At 37.9% G+C, this 17,203-nt stretch overlaps 1 protein-coding gene across 6 annotated transcripts in view; it reads left to right on the forward strand.

The window, feature by feature from the left end:
• Positions 1-17,203, forward strand: part of rxrbb (retinoid x receptor, beta b) — a 35,047-nt gene extending 17,844 nt beyond the window's left edge. For all 6 annotated transcript variants that reach the window (XM_081389777.1, XM_081389775.1, XM_081389776.1 and 3 more), the window contains exons 5-11: positions 5,462-5,613; positions 12,511-12,640; positions 12,983-13,115; positions 13,193-13,234; positions 13,356-13,447; positions 16,412-16,517; positions 16,926-17,203. In XM_081389777.1, coding sequence (XP_081245903.1) covers positions 5,462-5,613; positions 12,511-12,640; positions 12,983-13,115; positions 13,193-13,234; positions 13,356-13,447; positions 16,412-16,517; positions 16,926-17,064 — 794 coding nt within the window. In that variant the 3' untranslated portion in view covers positions 17,065-17,203. The remainder of the gene's footprint in view (positions 1-5,461; positions 5,614-12,510; positions 12,641-12,982; positions 13,116-13,192; positions 13,235-13,355; positions 13,448-16,411; positions 16,518-16,925) is intronic.

Raw genomic sequence — 17,203 nt, forward strand, 5'->3', positions numbered from 1 at the left:
AACATTTATAGCATTTATTCATCTTGGTTTGATTACTGTTTGGTTTGTGTTTGGGTTCATATTAGTTTAATGCATTGCATATAAAGTAATGTTAACATGCTAAACATGTATTAGTATAAATAATAATTACTGATTGATCTAGATTAATAAATGCTATAATACGGTTAGGTCAGGTTACCTAATGAATGTTGACAAATGTAGCTTAAATGTAAAGTGTTACTCTAACATTCATATTAGTAATATCCATATTACTACTATTACTCTAGATTCCTTAGATTCCTCTAGGGGTCGCACTCGCCACAGCAGCAGTGATATGCCATTCATTTTACTATCACTAATACTAAAATTAATATCACTAATCTCTTTATTCATTCAAATTCAATTAATATATGATTGTTTGAAAGTGCAAAAATTATGAGACCTAAACTTCATTGGTTCTAGCGTGTCATGCAAGCACATTTGAGCTTTCGTGTTAACCGTGTCATATTTAATTGATAAGCTTTTATGTATGTGCGCTATGAATAAAAGTCTAAATTAAAACAGTTGAATGATGGACTCACCTGTCGATCTCTGAACTCTTTGAACAAGTCAGGATGATCAAGTGACAAGTGCTCAACGTTAGCCAGATTTGATGTGTTGCCTCCCGTCGCAAATTTAAAGCAGTGTTTGTAGAGTGGTGCATTGAGGTCTGTTGCTTCACCTTTCTCATTACTTTTGTAGGCAAAGTAATGCTATATTTCACTCCTACTGCTCTCTTTATTTATTAATTTCGGGCGTGTAGAATGAGCTTCATCTGTTTGATCCATCATGTTCCTCCGTTGTCACCGTTTGCCGGTTGTGCGTGACCTGCGTCAGTTTGGGTAGCGCACTGCCGCCTAGCGGTGAACTTCGAAACAGCAGCGCATTAAATACCGAATTGAGCAAAATTATGATATTGTACCGTTTGAAATATAATATATACCGGTATTTTTGCAGTACCGGTATACCGCGCATCCCTATTCTCTATTGGGTTTAGGTCTGGAGACTGGCTAGGCCACGCCAGAACCTTGATATGCTTCTTACAGAGCCACTCCTTGGTTATCCTGGCTGTGTGCTTCGGGTCATTGTCATGTTGGAAGACCCAGCCTCGACCCATCTTCAATGCTCTAACTGAGGGAAGGAGGTTGTTCCCCAAAATCTCGCAATACATGGCCCTGGTCATCCTCTCCTTAATACAGTGCAGTCGCCCTGTCCCATGTGCAGAAAAACACCCCCAAAGCATGATGCTACCACCCCCATGCTTCACAGTAGGGATGGTGTTCTTGGGATGGTACTCATCATTCTTCTTCCTCCAAACACGTTTAGTGGAATTATGACCAAAAAGTTTCACAATCTATTTTGGTCTCATCTGACCACATGACTTTCTCCCATGACTCCTCTGGATCATCCAAATGGTCATTGGCAAACTTAAGACGGGCCTTGACATGTGCTGGTTTAAGCAGGGGAACCTTCCGTGCCATGCATGATTTCAAACCATGACGTCTTAGTGTATTACCAACAGTAACCTTGGAAACGGTGGTCCCAGCTCTTTTCAGGTCATTGACCAGCTCCTCCCGTGTAGTTCTGGGCTGATTTCTCACCTTTCTTAGGATCATTGAGACCCCACGAGGTGAGATCTTGCATGGAGCCCCAGTCCGAGGGAGATTGACAGTCATGTTTAGCTTCTTCCATGTTCTAATGATTGCTCCAACAGTGGACCTTTTTTCACCAAGCTGCTTGGCAATTTCCCCGTAGCCCTTTCCAGCCTTGTGGAGGTGTACAATTTTGTCTCTAGTGTCTTTGGACAGCTCTTTGGTCTTGGCCATGTTAGTTGTTGGATTCTTACTGATTGTATGGGGTGGACAGGTGTCTTTATGTAGCTAACGACCTCAAACAGGTGCATCTAAATTAGGATAATAAATGGAGTGGAGGTGGATTTTAAAGGCAGACTAACAGGTCTTTGAGGGTCAGAATTCTAGCTGATAGACAGGTGTTCAAATACTTATTTGCAGCTGTATCATACAAATAAATAGTTGAAAAGTAAAAGTTTTTTTAGATTATGTTTCTCACAGTGGACATGCACCTACGATGACAATTTCAGACCCCTCCATGATTTCCAAGTGGGAGAACTTGCAAAATAGCAGGGTGTTTAAATACTTATTTTCCTCACTGTATGCGATGCTGTGGAAACACGTTATCACATTCTGTGGAAAGGGTCCATATTTGCTTAAATAATAAAATAAAATAAAATAATTATTGATATGTAGGGGTGTGCCATATCATACCGTCCACGATAATACCGGTATAAATTTTTACATGATAAAAAAGTGTCATATCGCGATATCACTGATATAGCGATGCAATGACGTATGGCGCATTATGTTCCTTAGCACGCACAATAACAACACCTGTCTGAGCGCGAGAGCAGCAAGTCAGCCTCCAATGACGATTTAGTACCTAAAAAGGAGCTACTTCAATATAATTTTTAATAATTCCCGCAGGTCTACCACTTATAATGCGGGAAATTCCCCCGCAAATATTGATTTTACCAACCGCGTGAGTTTTCAGCGGTGCCGCGTCTTCTCTCTCTCTCGCTTTTAAAATGGGTTGCACAAGTCAAGCGTCGATACCACACTCTTGTGTTTAGCAGTCAGGACATGACGGAATTGTCTTTTGTCACTTGCATCGTAACTAAAGTTTATCATTTTCACTTATTTTTAAGTCTTATCAGTTTAAACATTTGCGATTTTAAACTATTCAGTAGTCTCGCGCGCTCTCTGAGAGATGTTTTACTCTGCGTGCATACAGTAAAGCCGCCTCACAAACAGCTCGCGAGTAACAAAAGTTCTATTTCGCGGATTATATTGCTTTAACGGGGGAAAAAACACGCAAAATTGTGTAAAAATTCCGGTCATGGTTAGTATATTCGTAAACAGTCGGTTATGTCTGAAATAACCATAAAACGTGCGTGACAGTGTGACAGACAGTATAACAGTAATGGATCCGGGCACTAGCTCTAAAAGTGACAGCAGCCATATGTGTCTGTCATTAATGTTGTCGTCAAAACAACAAAAGATAGCTTTCATTGTAAGGAATCAGAATTAATATCCTTTAATTTAATTTAGTCAGGACTAGTGTTATTTTACATTTGATTACCTTATTCAGTTTCTGTAGTATTTCTGAATAGTTTTAGACCTACCCAAAAACGTTTCTCTTTATTTGTATCTTTATTATTTTGTATATATATGTTTTGCTACTTTTTTCAATTAAATTCAAATATTGAAATCAAGCTTCCTTGTGTTGTGTAAACTCTGAAATACAAAATGACCCAATTGTGAAAACACAATGAGTGAGCAAACATTTAGGTGAGATAAATGTAATAAAAAAATTGTAAAAAAAATTTTTTATATCGTCATAAATATCATTATCGCAAATATTCTTGAAATATCGTGATATAATTTTGAGGCTATATCGCCCACCCCTATTGATATGTAAAATGGATGAAATTATGTATATCAATGTTTAAGTCAAAAATTAGAAATTGCCAGTGATGGTGATTTTTATAGAAAATCAATAGTTAGTTATTTATTATTATCATAAATGACAGAACGCAAGTCTGGTCTTGAAGCTTGGTCTTGACTTTTGTAAGTGGTCATTTGGTTCGTAATTAGTTATTTAGATGTCACTCTGATCCAAGCGACTTGTGTCAGGCTCTGGATACACAATAGCCGTTTCTCAATAAGTTCGGACTTGAGTCCTTGGTAGTTCGGACTAACAAGTTCGACTCAGGAGTACGAACTCCCGAGGACGGGAGGACGCGAGTCCGATAACTCTGCAAATGGAACAGCGGCGTACTTGATAGCGTCACTCAGCTTGCTCTGGCTACTCCGGTTATCTCTTTATAGGCTACGAATAAAACAAAATATGTTATAAACCACCACTTTGCCTCTTTTCATTTTCATTTAAAAAAGATCTTTAACATAATGGCCACACAAATGAGGTTCAGGCAACGCAATTGATTATCTTCACTGCATATTTACAACAACACGAAATATAAAGCACAACCCTGACTCTTTTTGTTTTCATTTTAAAAATATGATGAATAAAAAACATTATAATATTAATCATTAAAACGAACATTTAGCAAAAAGAGACAGGGTTGTGTCATATATGTATATACAGTGAAGAGAATGTAGGCAACATGTAGGCTATTATAATAAACTATTTTATATGTTTTAAATATATAAAATAAAATGACATAACCTTTTTTGCTAAATGTCAGTTTTAATGATCAATAACAGCCATTCTAAAAGTATAAGTAGCCTAAAAGGTATAAGAAGCTATACAATAATAAAGCCAACGATTCAATCAAACATAAGTCAGCTCTCTAGGCTACATATTTAAATAGACTAACGTTAAATAAAGCTATAACTTCACTTTGCCCTCAGCTAAAACGTTTTGCCAGGGAACAAATAATACATTAATGAGACAAATAAAATAAATAAATCGCCCGTTAGATATACACAAGACGATTTAAATCTCATGTTATACCCAGACTGTAAAAGGTTATACCACTAGACTAGAGACATCCCAGCCAACGGCAAGTCAGCAGCAGAAGCCGAGGAAAGGCTGTTCTCGGCGGGGTATGAGCGCCGAGCGTCCGATTTCCTGGTTCTCACAACTCCGAAAACGTCAGATCAAATTTTCAAATAGGCGCTATCTTTATAAATAAACCAAAGATTTGAGCTTTAAACGACTACATTCTCGCCTGAAATACTCGTAAAACTACATTTCGTGACACATTTATAGCAGTATTTTTAAATTATGCGGGGTTTCTCAGACACGGCATACGAGATAAAACGATTGATTCTTGCATCCTGATGCTCATTGTCATTTACGAATCACCACGACACTCTATGTCAAAAGAATCGTGCTAAAATTGGGCTGATATCTTGTAGTCTGAACCCGGCATTAAAGTACACTTTGTAGCACCTACAGCAAACTGCCATTAAAGCCCCTTTCATTCTATTTTGCAGACATTTTTTCGTTCTTTCTTTGTTGATGACGAACACAAACTTTCTTCTAATTCTCTTATGAATTCTAAGAACAACAAAATACCCTTTTACGGCATTGGTCCTGGCTTTTGTTCACACAGGGCGCGTTCCGGGACTGATCCTGGCAATGTTACTAGGTCCCCATCCCGGTATCAATCCCGGGACGTGTTTGCATTCTCACAGAAGGCACTCTAGCAATTTTACGGCAATTTCGCGCTGTAAGAAAGGGGCTTAAGTGTCTTGCTTAGGGACACAATGGTTGTTTTTGAATTGCATCTTTCGGTTTTCTAGGCCAGAACTTGAACCACTAGCCAACACCACTCAGTGGTACAGATGGCCTGGCTGATTCCTTGACATTTATGAGTATATCATCTTTTGTCCTGCCCCAGCTGTTCAGGATGAGCGTCAGAAGAACAAGGAGCGGGATGGAGACTATGAATTCAGCAGTGCAGCCAATGAGGAGATGCCTGTGGAGAAGATCCTGGAGGCCGAGACAGCTGTAGAGCACAGAACAAACCTGCACTCTGATGCCACTGGTTCAGTGAGTGTATTTACTGATAGCTGTGTATTATGCTATTTGTTTGAAAAGTCTACAAAACACATAACATAACTAAAGAACCTGGCACCTTTCCAGGAGAAATGGGAAATAAGCACTTTGTTGAAGGGTGCAGATGTACTTATATTAGCCAAATAGTATAATTTGTATCAATAGTATGTCAAAAAAGTAAAATTACCTATTTTGAATAGTTTTTTTAAAGTTGATACCAGATCTGCATGATTAATCGTTAAAAGATCGGAAACTCATTCCTAAATGACAGAAATTCGTCTGTGTCTATTAAACCTTTGACAAAATTATACCTCAACATTCCAATCTGCGGTGGCGCTGCCGCTGACCCAGAGAAAGCAGTTGTCATGTATAGGTATGAAACCACACAGTATCATTATTTCTGTCTTACAAATATTATCATAGAAGTACTGGGATAAAAGTTTATAGTTAAGATATACACTTGTCTACGAAAGGAATCAATATAGAGCTAATCGCCTTTTACAATTACAATTACTTTTACAATCGCCTTTTGCCATTAAATCATTTGTTCAAGAGATTGGTTCAAAAACGCTGATTCATCCAGTAATGTAACAAGTGAAGTCTTTATGAGTGAGCCATTGAATCATCATTCAAACTGTTTTAAAAAAAAGAATTCATTCAGATTAATTAATTTTTTTTAAGACACTGCAGCAGTTAACCTTTTGTCTGAACCTCTAGTAAATTACATTATTAAATTACGTTATTTTGTTTAGTTGTCTGTTCAGAATCATGGAAGAATCATGATCTCTGTTTGAAGCAAAAAAATTGTGATTCTCAATTTATCCAGAATCGTGCAGCTCCAGTCGATACTGCCTTGAACAACACTGATAAAGGGCATAGTTGCATTGGTTTCTGAACGGTTCTGTTTAATTTATATAATTTTAAAATGTTATACAATGTTTAGTTATTATAACACAGCGACATCATAACACCAATTGAATTAACTAATTAATCAATTAAAGAAAGATAATAATAATAAAAAATGTAATATAATTTAATTTTAAGTAATATAAATTAATAATATAAATACAAATTAAAAACAAAAGTTTAAAAAAAAAAACTATGCGCATGGTCATAGCCTGTGTTCTGCCGATTTATTCAAGTGTGCTTACATGTGTGCATAGTCTTACTATGGAAAACAGGAAAGTATCCTTACTGCAAATTTAAGGACATCCAGTCAGAGTGAGTGTTTCACGGTGGGTGGAATAATATTATATACTCAGACTCTTTCCTGTCCCAAAAAAATTTAAAATCGTCTTCTCATCTTGTGCAGCCGAAGTAGAAGTGGAACAGTCAAAATGCTACATTCGCAGAAACTGCAAGAGGAGAGAATAGGGGTTTGTTTCCCATTGACATTTTGGAACATATTGTTTTTTTGGGAGGGTTTTTTGTGCTTAATTTAACAGCACAACCTGCATAACAAATGGAATACTCTTGAGTCAGATTCCTCGTTATTTTGAATGGAAGAAATGCGATAAAAATGTCAGATTCATGAACGAGCTGATTCCTTCCAATGGACCTAAGTGAATTGGTTCACAAATTACACTGAACGATTCCTTTGTGAATCAGACTGATCCGATTACCGTGGTTCTTGAGTCAACAACTCACTGATTCAGTGATCCGGTTAAAATAAGCCAAGAACTGGAATATGGTCAGAGCTTGAACATGTGTGCTATGGATGCTGTAAAAAGTAAGTTACTAATGCAGCATTTTAGTATTGATTATTGTAAATGAAATCACATTTAGGTCATGACTGTCAGTTATTTGTGAAGTGAATTTGCTGTAAAGGGCGAGTTGTTTAAAGCCATTGAAATGCTTGTCTGCATTTTTGTGACACCATCTGTACGGCAATTTTTGGTAAAATAACAAAAATTTATGTTCATGCATCTTTCCTGCTGCTATAGCTGTTTCAAATGATATAAAACTAGTAAATCTGCATACTGTTCATCTTAAAATGTGAACATATTTTGCCCCATGTGAAGTCTGTACATTGTATTGTATTTGTAGCCACATATTTAGCTACACATATTTAGTTTTTCTCTTTAAAAAAAAAAAAATACTAGGCCTAGGCATGTGCCGGTATCAACTTTTCATGCTGCGATTAATTGATTGAGCTTTTACCACGGTATACGGTATTATCACGATATTTTAATTGCTCAAGAGAAATGGATGGATTGGTGGGGGGGATGTAGAAAAAAAACTACTTGCATTACAATAGTGATTGTCAAAACATTTGGTAACTAAATAGAATTTTACACAATTTTCACGCTTTCAATTCTTGGGATTTGATTTCAATCTTGATTCAGTATTGACTTTTTGGATAATTATTAGGTAGGCTACAGTAGATAGACGTTAATTTTTCTCAAGAAAAAATATATCTCACATAATGCATAATGCACATAAAACATACAAAGAGCCCTGTCTGCTGGTATTATTAAAGGTTAAAAATTAACTAATTAAATTAAATATAATTTGGTTTTCATTATAATAACAATTATGACACAAGTAAAAATATAATACAAATGTAATATAGTGCACATATTTAGCAAAATACTCCTCTCTATAGCTATTTTTTTCTAGTCAACTAACTTGGTCATTAAATGGCTTTCCTGAGGTAAATGTAACGAACGTTCTGTGACATAATTGTTCACCTGCAGTTTTATTGACCTCTTTCCGTGGTTGAAAAACACTGAATGATCGATATTATGTATGAGGCATATATACCTTTCGGTAAATTGTAGCCTACTGTATCTTTAAATAAAAAGTAACAGATGATCGGTTTACTTGAACTGAGGCGCTACAGTGATCTGTCAAGTCACATTTACAAGCACCAAAACAGTATTTATTGTCTGAATTTCGTAATAAAATGGACAGAACATGAGAGCTGAGAATTGTTTTCATACCATAATAACCTGCTCTGTCTAGTCTGTCGGTCTCCGTGTCCTCTTTGCTCCGCGATTTTTCTCTGCCTGAGAAACTGCATGTGGCGCGAAGCGTTTGAAAAGTGTAAATTGCGTGAGTCTCACGCTGAATGCGTATTGACAGCTCTGCTTTTAGAAGGGGGATAAATCGTCGGCAGCGTTCCTCCTTCCGTCATGCTTCTTCTCCATGTGAGGATTGTTTAGACTAGAGTGCGCACTGCGTCGCATGCACACAGTGCTATACATGTGGGGATTGTTTACATCAGAGTGCGCACGTGTTTCGCGCAGCATACGCAGTGTTTGTTTAAAGGTCCCATGACATGAAATTTTCACTTTCTGAGGTTTTTTAACATTAATATGAGTTCCCCTAGCCTGTATATGGTCCCCAAGTTTCTAGAAATTTTAATCGGTGTAAATCGAGCTTTTGATATCTTTCTCTGCCTTTGAGAAAATGGACGCTCAATCGCGCTGATCTTGAATCTCCTCCTTGTGACGTTATAAGGAGGAATGTTACCTCCCCTGTCTCTGCTTTGCCCGCCCAGAGAATATTTTCCGCCCATGAGAAAATGAGCTAGGAAGTAGGAACGCGCGTGCGCGATTTTAGTTTGTCCACGAGAGATATAATGGCTTTTGAGCGAGCGAAGCATAATAATTGCTCAATAATTGGATCTACAAATGAACACCGAGGGGTTCATACAGAGCTGGGCTTGCTGAACGTCTGAAACTAAAGTCTGGATCAGTACCAACTCTCTTTGGCTCAGCTAACGTTACACAACTCGGACAAGTAAGTCAACTAATGATACAAGTTGTTGCTTTACTGTTTATGGTTACCTAGCTTGTTACACGTATAATGTGGCTGTAACATTAGCTATGCAGTTACTTGCACTAATGTAAAGGTAGACAGCATCAAGTATGTGTGTGAATACACACACTGTAACGCGAGTGTTGTACACTTCTTTGTTATTTGGATAGCGTTTTCCTGTTGGTTATACGGCGTGCGCGATATCCGCATTTCAAGATCGCAGAGCTTGATGTAATTGTAATAAGATAAATTACAGACGTTACAGATCTCCCGTGAAAAGGCTGTTAGGTTAGCGTTAGCTACATGATAATAACTAAACCATCCGAATAAAGTACCGTATCCAGACATAATATTTTAAACTAACCATTCGGAAACGTCCTGCTGGAGCTGCTGAGTTGCAACTTCTTCATCCGTTGCTTCTCCATCTGGATCAGATTCTGGGTCAAACTGAAATGCTTGAACCAGAGCCATAGAGAGAAAGAGTTGCGACACTCTTTGATGTCGCCGCTATGGCTGTCACGTGGTTCATGTAAGCCCCAATAGTTCTAAAACATACGCTGGCTGTCATGTTCTTCTATGGGACAGACAGCAGCGATTGCATTATTGAACGGTAAATATAAAATAAAACACACCCCAAGTACTTTTTCAGCTGTTATTGCATTTTGTTAATGTCAGTTTTGCATTTGGAGACAAGTTTTAGGCTATATTTTTGGAGGGAAAAGCTTAGTGTTCATGTTCGCATGTCTTTAGTGGCTCTAACTTAACTTTTCCATATCATTCATCTGATGATGGACGTCTCATGATATTTATTTTAGCACAACTGGGCTGTATTAGGCTATTGATTCCCGTGATTTTGCTTATAAATTTTGATTCAGCCATTAGCCTACCTTCGTGATTACGCAAAGAGGTGTGCCGTGGCGGTCCGTTCAGAGTTCGCTCAAGCTAGCTCACTTCTTCTGATGAAAGTGACCACCCCCAGGACCACAACGTGAAACATTATCATGTTAAGACTAAGAATATTATTTTAATATTAAGCCATACACATTATCAAAACTATAACAGATTAAAAACGAATTTATAAGCATTGCTGATACAAATGAAGGTTTTCAAATAAACTATTTTTATTAAACAATGACAGACAACAAAAATGTGTGCTTGTGTGAACAAGAAAAACAAAAACCAGGGGCAGGTGATCCATGAAACAGACAGGACTGGTGATGGCCATAACAATCCTAGAGGTCCAGCATTGTTCTCACAAGCCGCTTCACTCAAGACAATAAAACATAATGAAAAGTTAGTATATCCCCAAAAAAATAAATTAAATAAAAGTTGCTATAAAGGTGGCAGCGATTCATTACCGAACTCTTAACTGACGTTAGCTAAGTTAGCAGGCAGTGCTTGAAAATTGGTTGAAACAACTAACATAAAATATAAATAATTACGCTGTGCATGTACAAATGAAGACCAGTATAAGCATCGCAAAGGGCCTCTGATACAAAATAGACAGTTGACAATTCAAAAGAGGTCGATATTTCAACAACTTAACTCTGGAACAACTCGACGCGCAGCAATGTAAGTGAATGGGGTCCAACGCCAAAATGACAGTGTTTAGAACTATTCCGCTCTTCAAATCCCGGAAGTAGGCGGTTAAAAGCCCCGCCATTGTTTACAACGGAGGTCTATGGGAGTGTCGCAACTCTTTCTCTCTATGGCTCTGGCTTGAACGATTGCGTGTCTCCGTGCCATTGCAATATATCCAATGTAAACATGCATGGTCTACCGTTGCCGCAGATGGTCAAGGCCACACCCACCCTCCACCTTGCGCCGCCTTTCTCCTCCTCATTATCATTTAAAGCTACAGACACCGAAACGGCCCGTCTGAAGGAAGCTCATTCTGGGACTGGCTTATAGTGGCTATAATTCTGCACTGAGACTGAATTTTTAGAAAGAGATTTCAGATACAGTACTAGGGACCACTAAGGCCTATATTAAAGCCTACAAAAAGTAGCATGTCATGGGACCTTTAAGCGGTTGATGGAAAATAAGCTAATACGCGTTCTATAAATATAAATTCTGATCTATTATTTTTCACGGTATTTTGAAGTGCCCACGATAACAATATCGTGCATATTCATTACCGCGATTTATCGCATTACCGAATACCGGCACATGCCTAACTAGGCCTATATGAATTCACACTTGAATTATCAGCAATTTAATTTTATATTTTAGTATATTAAAGTTTAATAAGTTATACAGCATAGTTCATCGATCAGTACGTTTTACTTTTAATATACTTAAGTACATTAAAAATTAAGTACTTATGTATTTTTACTCAAGTAAAATTGAAAATGAAAAATACTTTTAATTGGAGTAATATTGTATTAGGGTATCTGTACTTTTAGTCAAGTACTTGATTTGTGTACTTAGTCCACCACTGCATTTTGACATCACTACTGGGGAATAACCTGATTTTCTTTGGAAAGTCTTGTAAAGGTGGTTTACTTTCTGGGTTACTGTAAACCCGTACAATGGGTTATTTCAGTAAGCTGATTTTTGGGAGCTACCAGCTTATTGGTGTTCATGTAAACATGCTCAGTGTCAGCAGTCAGCTAGAAATGGAAGATGCAGAAGCTGGTAAAAAGGTTTCAGAAATGTATTTGCAAAGTTATGCCAAGCATTGATTGTTGTAAACTGTTGTCAGTTTCCTGCTGGGTGAAAAATCCCTTATTTAAAGCTTTTATAAATGCTGGTTTTCCCAGAGCTGGTTTAGAGATTAACATCTTACTCCTAAAATGTTTTGAATTCTCAGTGTTTGGAGTTGAATATCCCCACACAGACAGATTGACAGCAGAGGTGTAAAGTCCAGGGGTCAGAAAGTAAAAGTCCTGCCATATGTTTGGCAGCTGATTTCACTGATAAGTTCTATCTCCTGGCTGAAAAACTGTGCTGATTAGCAAATACAGGTGATTGGAACAAAATACTGAGGAGGACTTTTACTTTCTGAACCTGGACTTTACACCTCTGATTGACAGGAATGAAGCCCTCAGATGTTTATCAGTTCACAAATTCCCTTTATGTTGTCCATTTGCTCTAACTCTCTCCTCCACTGACTTCTCTGTTCTCCAGTCCAATGATCCAGTCACTAACATCTGCCAGGCTGCAGACAAACAGCTGTTCACTCTGGTGGAGTGGGCCAAGAGAATCCCTCACTTCTCTGAGCTGCCCCTGGATGACCAAGTCATTCTGCTCAGGGCTGGTACGAGCGTCAGACATTCACACACTCATTTTGAGTTGCAGCTAATATCTGAAATATTAATATATATATATATAAAAAATTACTCAGCATTCTGAAGAGAAATATAAGATGTTTACACAGGACGAATAGATGGAGAATAGCTAAAGGGAATAGATCCAAGAATTTAATAGTTACGTATGTTTGTGTTAAAATGCAACACTCATGGCACAAGACACTAAAAACAGCAAGATGCAATGCACTGACAAAGAAAAAAGGAGTGGATGAAAAAATAGTTATGTTAAGGGCATACATGTAATGTACATGGAAAGTGTTTTACTATATGTATTGATATTTTTATAACAGGATGGAATGAGCTCTTGATCGCTGCCTTCTCTCACCGCTCCATCAGTGTGAAGGATGAGATTCTGTTGGCCACAGGTCTACATGTGCCCAGAGACAGCACTCACAACCTGGGAGTGGAGGCCTTTTTTGACAGGTCACACTGAACTCTGTTTTACATCTGTTTAATTATGTTGTATTTCTATAGGTTTAATGTTCATAATGTCTGTACAGGGAGAGTGCACACAGTGCAGAGGTGGGAGCCTTATTCGACAGGTAATGCCTAACATCATCTTCACCTATATTTATCTAATGTCTGTGGTACCAGTAATTCTGCCTTTCAGGTGATTTAGACCTCATTGTATGGTTATTTTTCTCATTTCTTACACATCTGCAGGGTGCTGACTGAGTTGGTCTGTAAGATGCGTGATATGCAAATGGACAAAACTGAACTTGGCTGTCTGCGTGCCATAGTTCTGTTTAACCCAGGTATGCATTTTTTTGTAGATTTTTTTCTTCCTCTAGAATCTTTTTAAAGGAAAATGTCAATAACAGGTCCATGGATGATATATTTCTGAATTTGTCTTATTTCTTTACTTTTGTTACTTTTTTTTTTTTTTGTCCGTACAGTCAGTGTGGTTCAGTGTTATTTTGGACACCAGTGACTTTCATTGGATTGACAAAAAAGGTTAAACATTCTTCAAAATAAATGTACATTCTTCTAAATATCAAAACATCTGGTTTGGAATAACGTGAGGAAGAGTAAACCACGCCGGAATTTTTTCATTTTTAGATGAATTATGTCTTTACCTGAAAACATGTAAAGTCATTTAAATTCCTTAAACTATGTTCTTTTATCAGAACATTTATGTTTTTTGTAAATTTGGAGTGCTGTCAATACAGAGAACAATGTCAAAAATCGGTGTTGCCTACACCGTGTTATCCTCTTTTTAAAATTTGCACCCTGTTGACTTAAATGGGGCAAGTTTTAAACCAGCTTTTAGCCTCTTAACATCCTTGATGTGTCATTACAAGTGCCCAGCCATGTGAGTGATTCCTTCAGAGTGCTCACGGGTGAATCTGACTGCAGTAAATGTGAAAGATATGAATAAAAGTGATGTTAATTCAGTCAGCGCACATACCTGTATTTACATCCTGTTTTCGGTCGAAGTCCACAGTAGTCGATTGTCGAGTTCACGCGCATAGGTTTAGTTACCTATGATCACGCGCGTGAACTCGACAATCGACTACTGTGGACTTCGACCGAAGAAAGGAAGAAAATGAATTAACATCACTTTTATTCATATCTTTCACATCTACTGCAGTCAGATTCACCATGTTCACTCTGCAGGAATCACTCACATGGCTGGGCACTTGTAATGACACATCAAGGATGTTAAGAGGCTAAAAGCAGGTTTAAAACTTGCCCCATTTAAGTCAATAGGGTGCAAATTTTAAAAAGAGGATAACACGGAGTAGGCAACACCGATTTTTGTCATTGTTCTCTGTACTGACAGCACTCCAAATTTACAAAAAAATGAGCTCAATGTTAAAATTGACCGGAGTTCTCCTTTAAGGCGAGACACTACAGGTGAATAGGGTAAAATTTTAAAATAATAGATATCACCATGAAACTTCCTCAGTTGATTACTTACACAAGTATATAAAAAAATTTATTACAGGTTTTAGAAATTTGTATGTTTAATTATGCAAGTTAGGCATTATCTCATTAAATATGCACGATTTTGCATATATTTTCGGTAGATAGATCTGAACATATGATAAAGCCAGGTGCAAAATTCTTTTTTCATTTTGTTTACACACAAGATGGAAAAAAAAATTCAGAGGGATTTTAGGATATATGCTTTCATTACCAAGGAAATCAAAATATACTGTCCATAGCCTTAAAAAATCGATTTTCGACATATTTTTTTGATTAAAATGTCACATAAATCAGGCCAGGAATGATTTATTAACAAATCCCTCTGAAAATATCTTCAGAATCCTGCTAAGTGTATAACTGGAAAGTTTGGTGTACACAGGTGCTACATTGGCTGAGATGTTTATACTGGAGAATGACAAAAAACTCATTTTGAGAAAAGGGCAGGTAAAGATTTAAATAGCTCTAAATGAGAAATCGTCGTTAGCTTTAAATCCCCCTTTGGACATTCACGATTGGTTACTGATAGAAAGGAAATGCCCATATTTGGGTTATATAGCGTTGTGCAGGAGACTTTACAACGATACTGGTCATGACAGACTTCAGTAAACAGACGTATCTCAGCGTGTCGCGCTGGAATACTAACTTCCTGGTAAATTCGGGAGAAACTTACTGCCGCAAGTAAACAAAATGTAATAAAATAAAAGTCTTAATGTATATTTTCAACGTTTTCTTTATAGCAGCTTGAAAGAACACATATTGAAGGAGTAAACTAGCCCAAAATCTCAAAACTGACCACTGCATAAAAAATTTATGTTTTTGCCTGCCGTGTCTCGCCTTAAGGTCATAAACTATTTAAAGGTGAAGTATGTAGTTTCTGCGACACTAGTGACACCTAGCAGAATTACAAATGCAAAGCAGATTTTGCCAGCGTCCTTTTGCACGTCACACCTCCCTCAAGTCAAACATCACAGCACAGCCCATACGGGTGTTTGTGAAGGCATGTCTCAACAGGTAAAAGTTGGCTACTTTCAATAAAATAGCCAACAAATTAGGAATACTTTTAGCTGTGATGCTATGTGTCATGAGTAAGCAATTGAGTAGACCAACACCATGTAGAGCGAATGTGTGTGTTTCGCTTTTTATAAACCCATCCAACGTATCTGCAATGGACGAATTTTTTAACATGATGTGCCATAACTATTTGAGGCTGTCTACACTTGACACATCAAAGTAAACATTATAAACTGGTTAATTTGTTTTTCTGAACGGGTGCATGATGATGCTGTATGGTATTCCATTGTGTCCAGCGCGTAGCATTGCAATGCCCAATTTGCTTTGACGTGTTCATGACTTGTTTAACTTTTTAAGGTCTAAATGCAGTGAATTTTGACTTGCACTTCCTTACCTGAAAGTAAAAACTAACTTCCAATGTAACACGTCAGCCATGGTCCCACACCGGCTAAGCGCCCTCAGCATCTGCTACAGTAGCCACGCCCCAAACTCTTGCTATAGGTTGAGCTGATGAAACAGATGGACAGACTGCTCTCAATGTTGATATGGTGCCTGGAATGCTCAATGTTTACAATTTTGGGGGGGATATAACAACAAATCTTACATACTTCACCTTTAAGCAAAACCTGATTGGTAGATCTAGATTTTAATCTGAACTGACTGCGCTTGTCAACACCTTGACTGGCATTTTGGCAGAATATATATATTGTGCATGCCTTTGACATCACAACTGGAGAAAAACCCTAAAGTGTATGCTGAATATTTCCAATATTTCTTAGATGCCAAAGGTCTGACCAGCAGCAGTGAGGTGGAGCTTCTCAGAGAGAAAGTATACGCGTCCCTGGAGTCCTATTGCAAGCAGAAGTATCCAGATCAGCAGGGGAGGTGAGTGTTCTGTACTGACATGGGGCGAATTCACCAATAGCCTACGCTGTATTTCATCACCAAAACAGAGTTTTATTCTCTAGACACTTCCAATCCAGTTTAAGCAGGTGCTGATGCTCTGAAAAATCACATTTATATTGTGGATACAACTAAATTATGCTATTGGGCACAATTCAGTCTTTGCCCACCTTTTCACTGACCATCATAACTAAACGGGTGTTGTGCCTTTTAAACTAGTATATGTAAATGACCTCTTTTATGATTGACTGATCTTTTTTCTATGTGAAATCCACAAGCGTAGGTCACACTGTCATTCATAAAAGTCATGAACAGTCATATGTTACCGTGTTCTTGGTTGTTAGAGCATGGCAGATGCCCCCAAAAATCTGCCCGCTTGCTTACTCACAGGTTTGCCAAGCTTCTCCTCCGGCTTCCTGCGTTGCGTTCCATTGGCCTTAAGTGTCTGGAGCACCTTTTCTTCTTTAAACTGATTGGAGACACCCCCATTGACACTTTCCTAATGGAGATGCTGGAGTCGCCCCACTAGCTGCGGCAGAGGAAGATTGGGAGACAGGGTTTTTCTACCCTAAGTCCTGGAGATAACTGTGACTGCACTTTTTCTTCCCAGGGGAATTACAGCGATTGGTCAGCCTCTGGTCTGGGGGTATTTCTTTCATTTATGTCTT

This window comes from Scardinius erythrophthalmus (assembly GCF_964197995.2).
Source record: "Scardinius erythrophthalmus genome assembly, chromosome: 16".
Taxonomy (NCBI): domain Eukaryota; kingdom Metazoa; phylum Chordata; class Actinopteri; order Cypriniformes; family Leuciscidae; genus Scardinius; species Scardinius erythrophthalmus.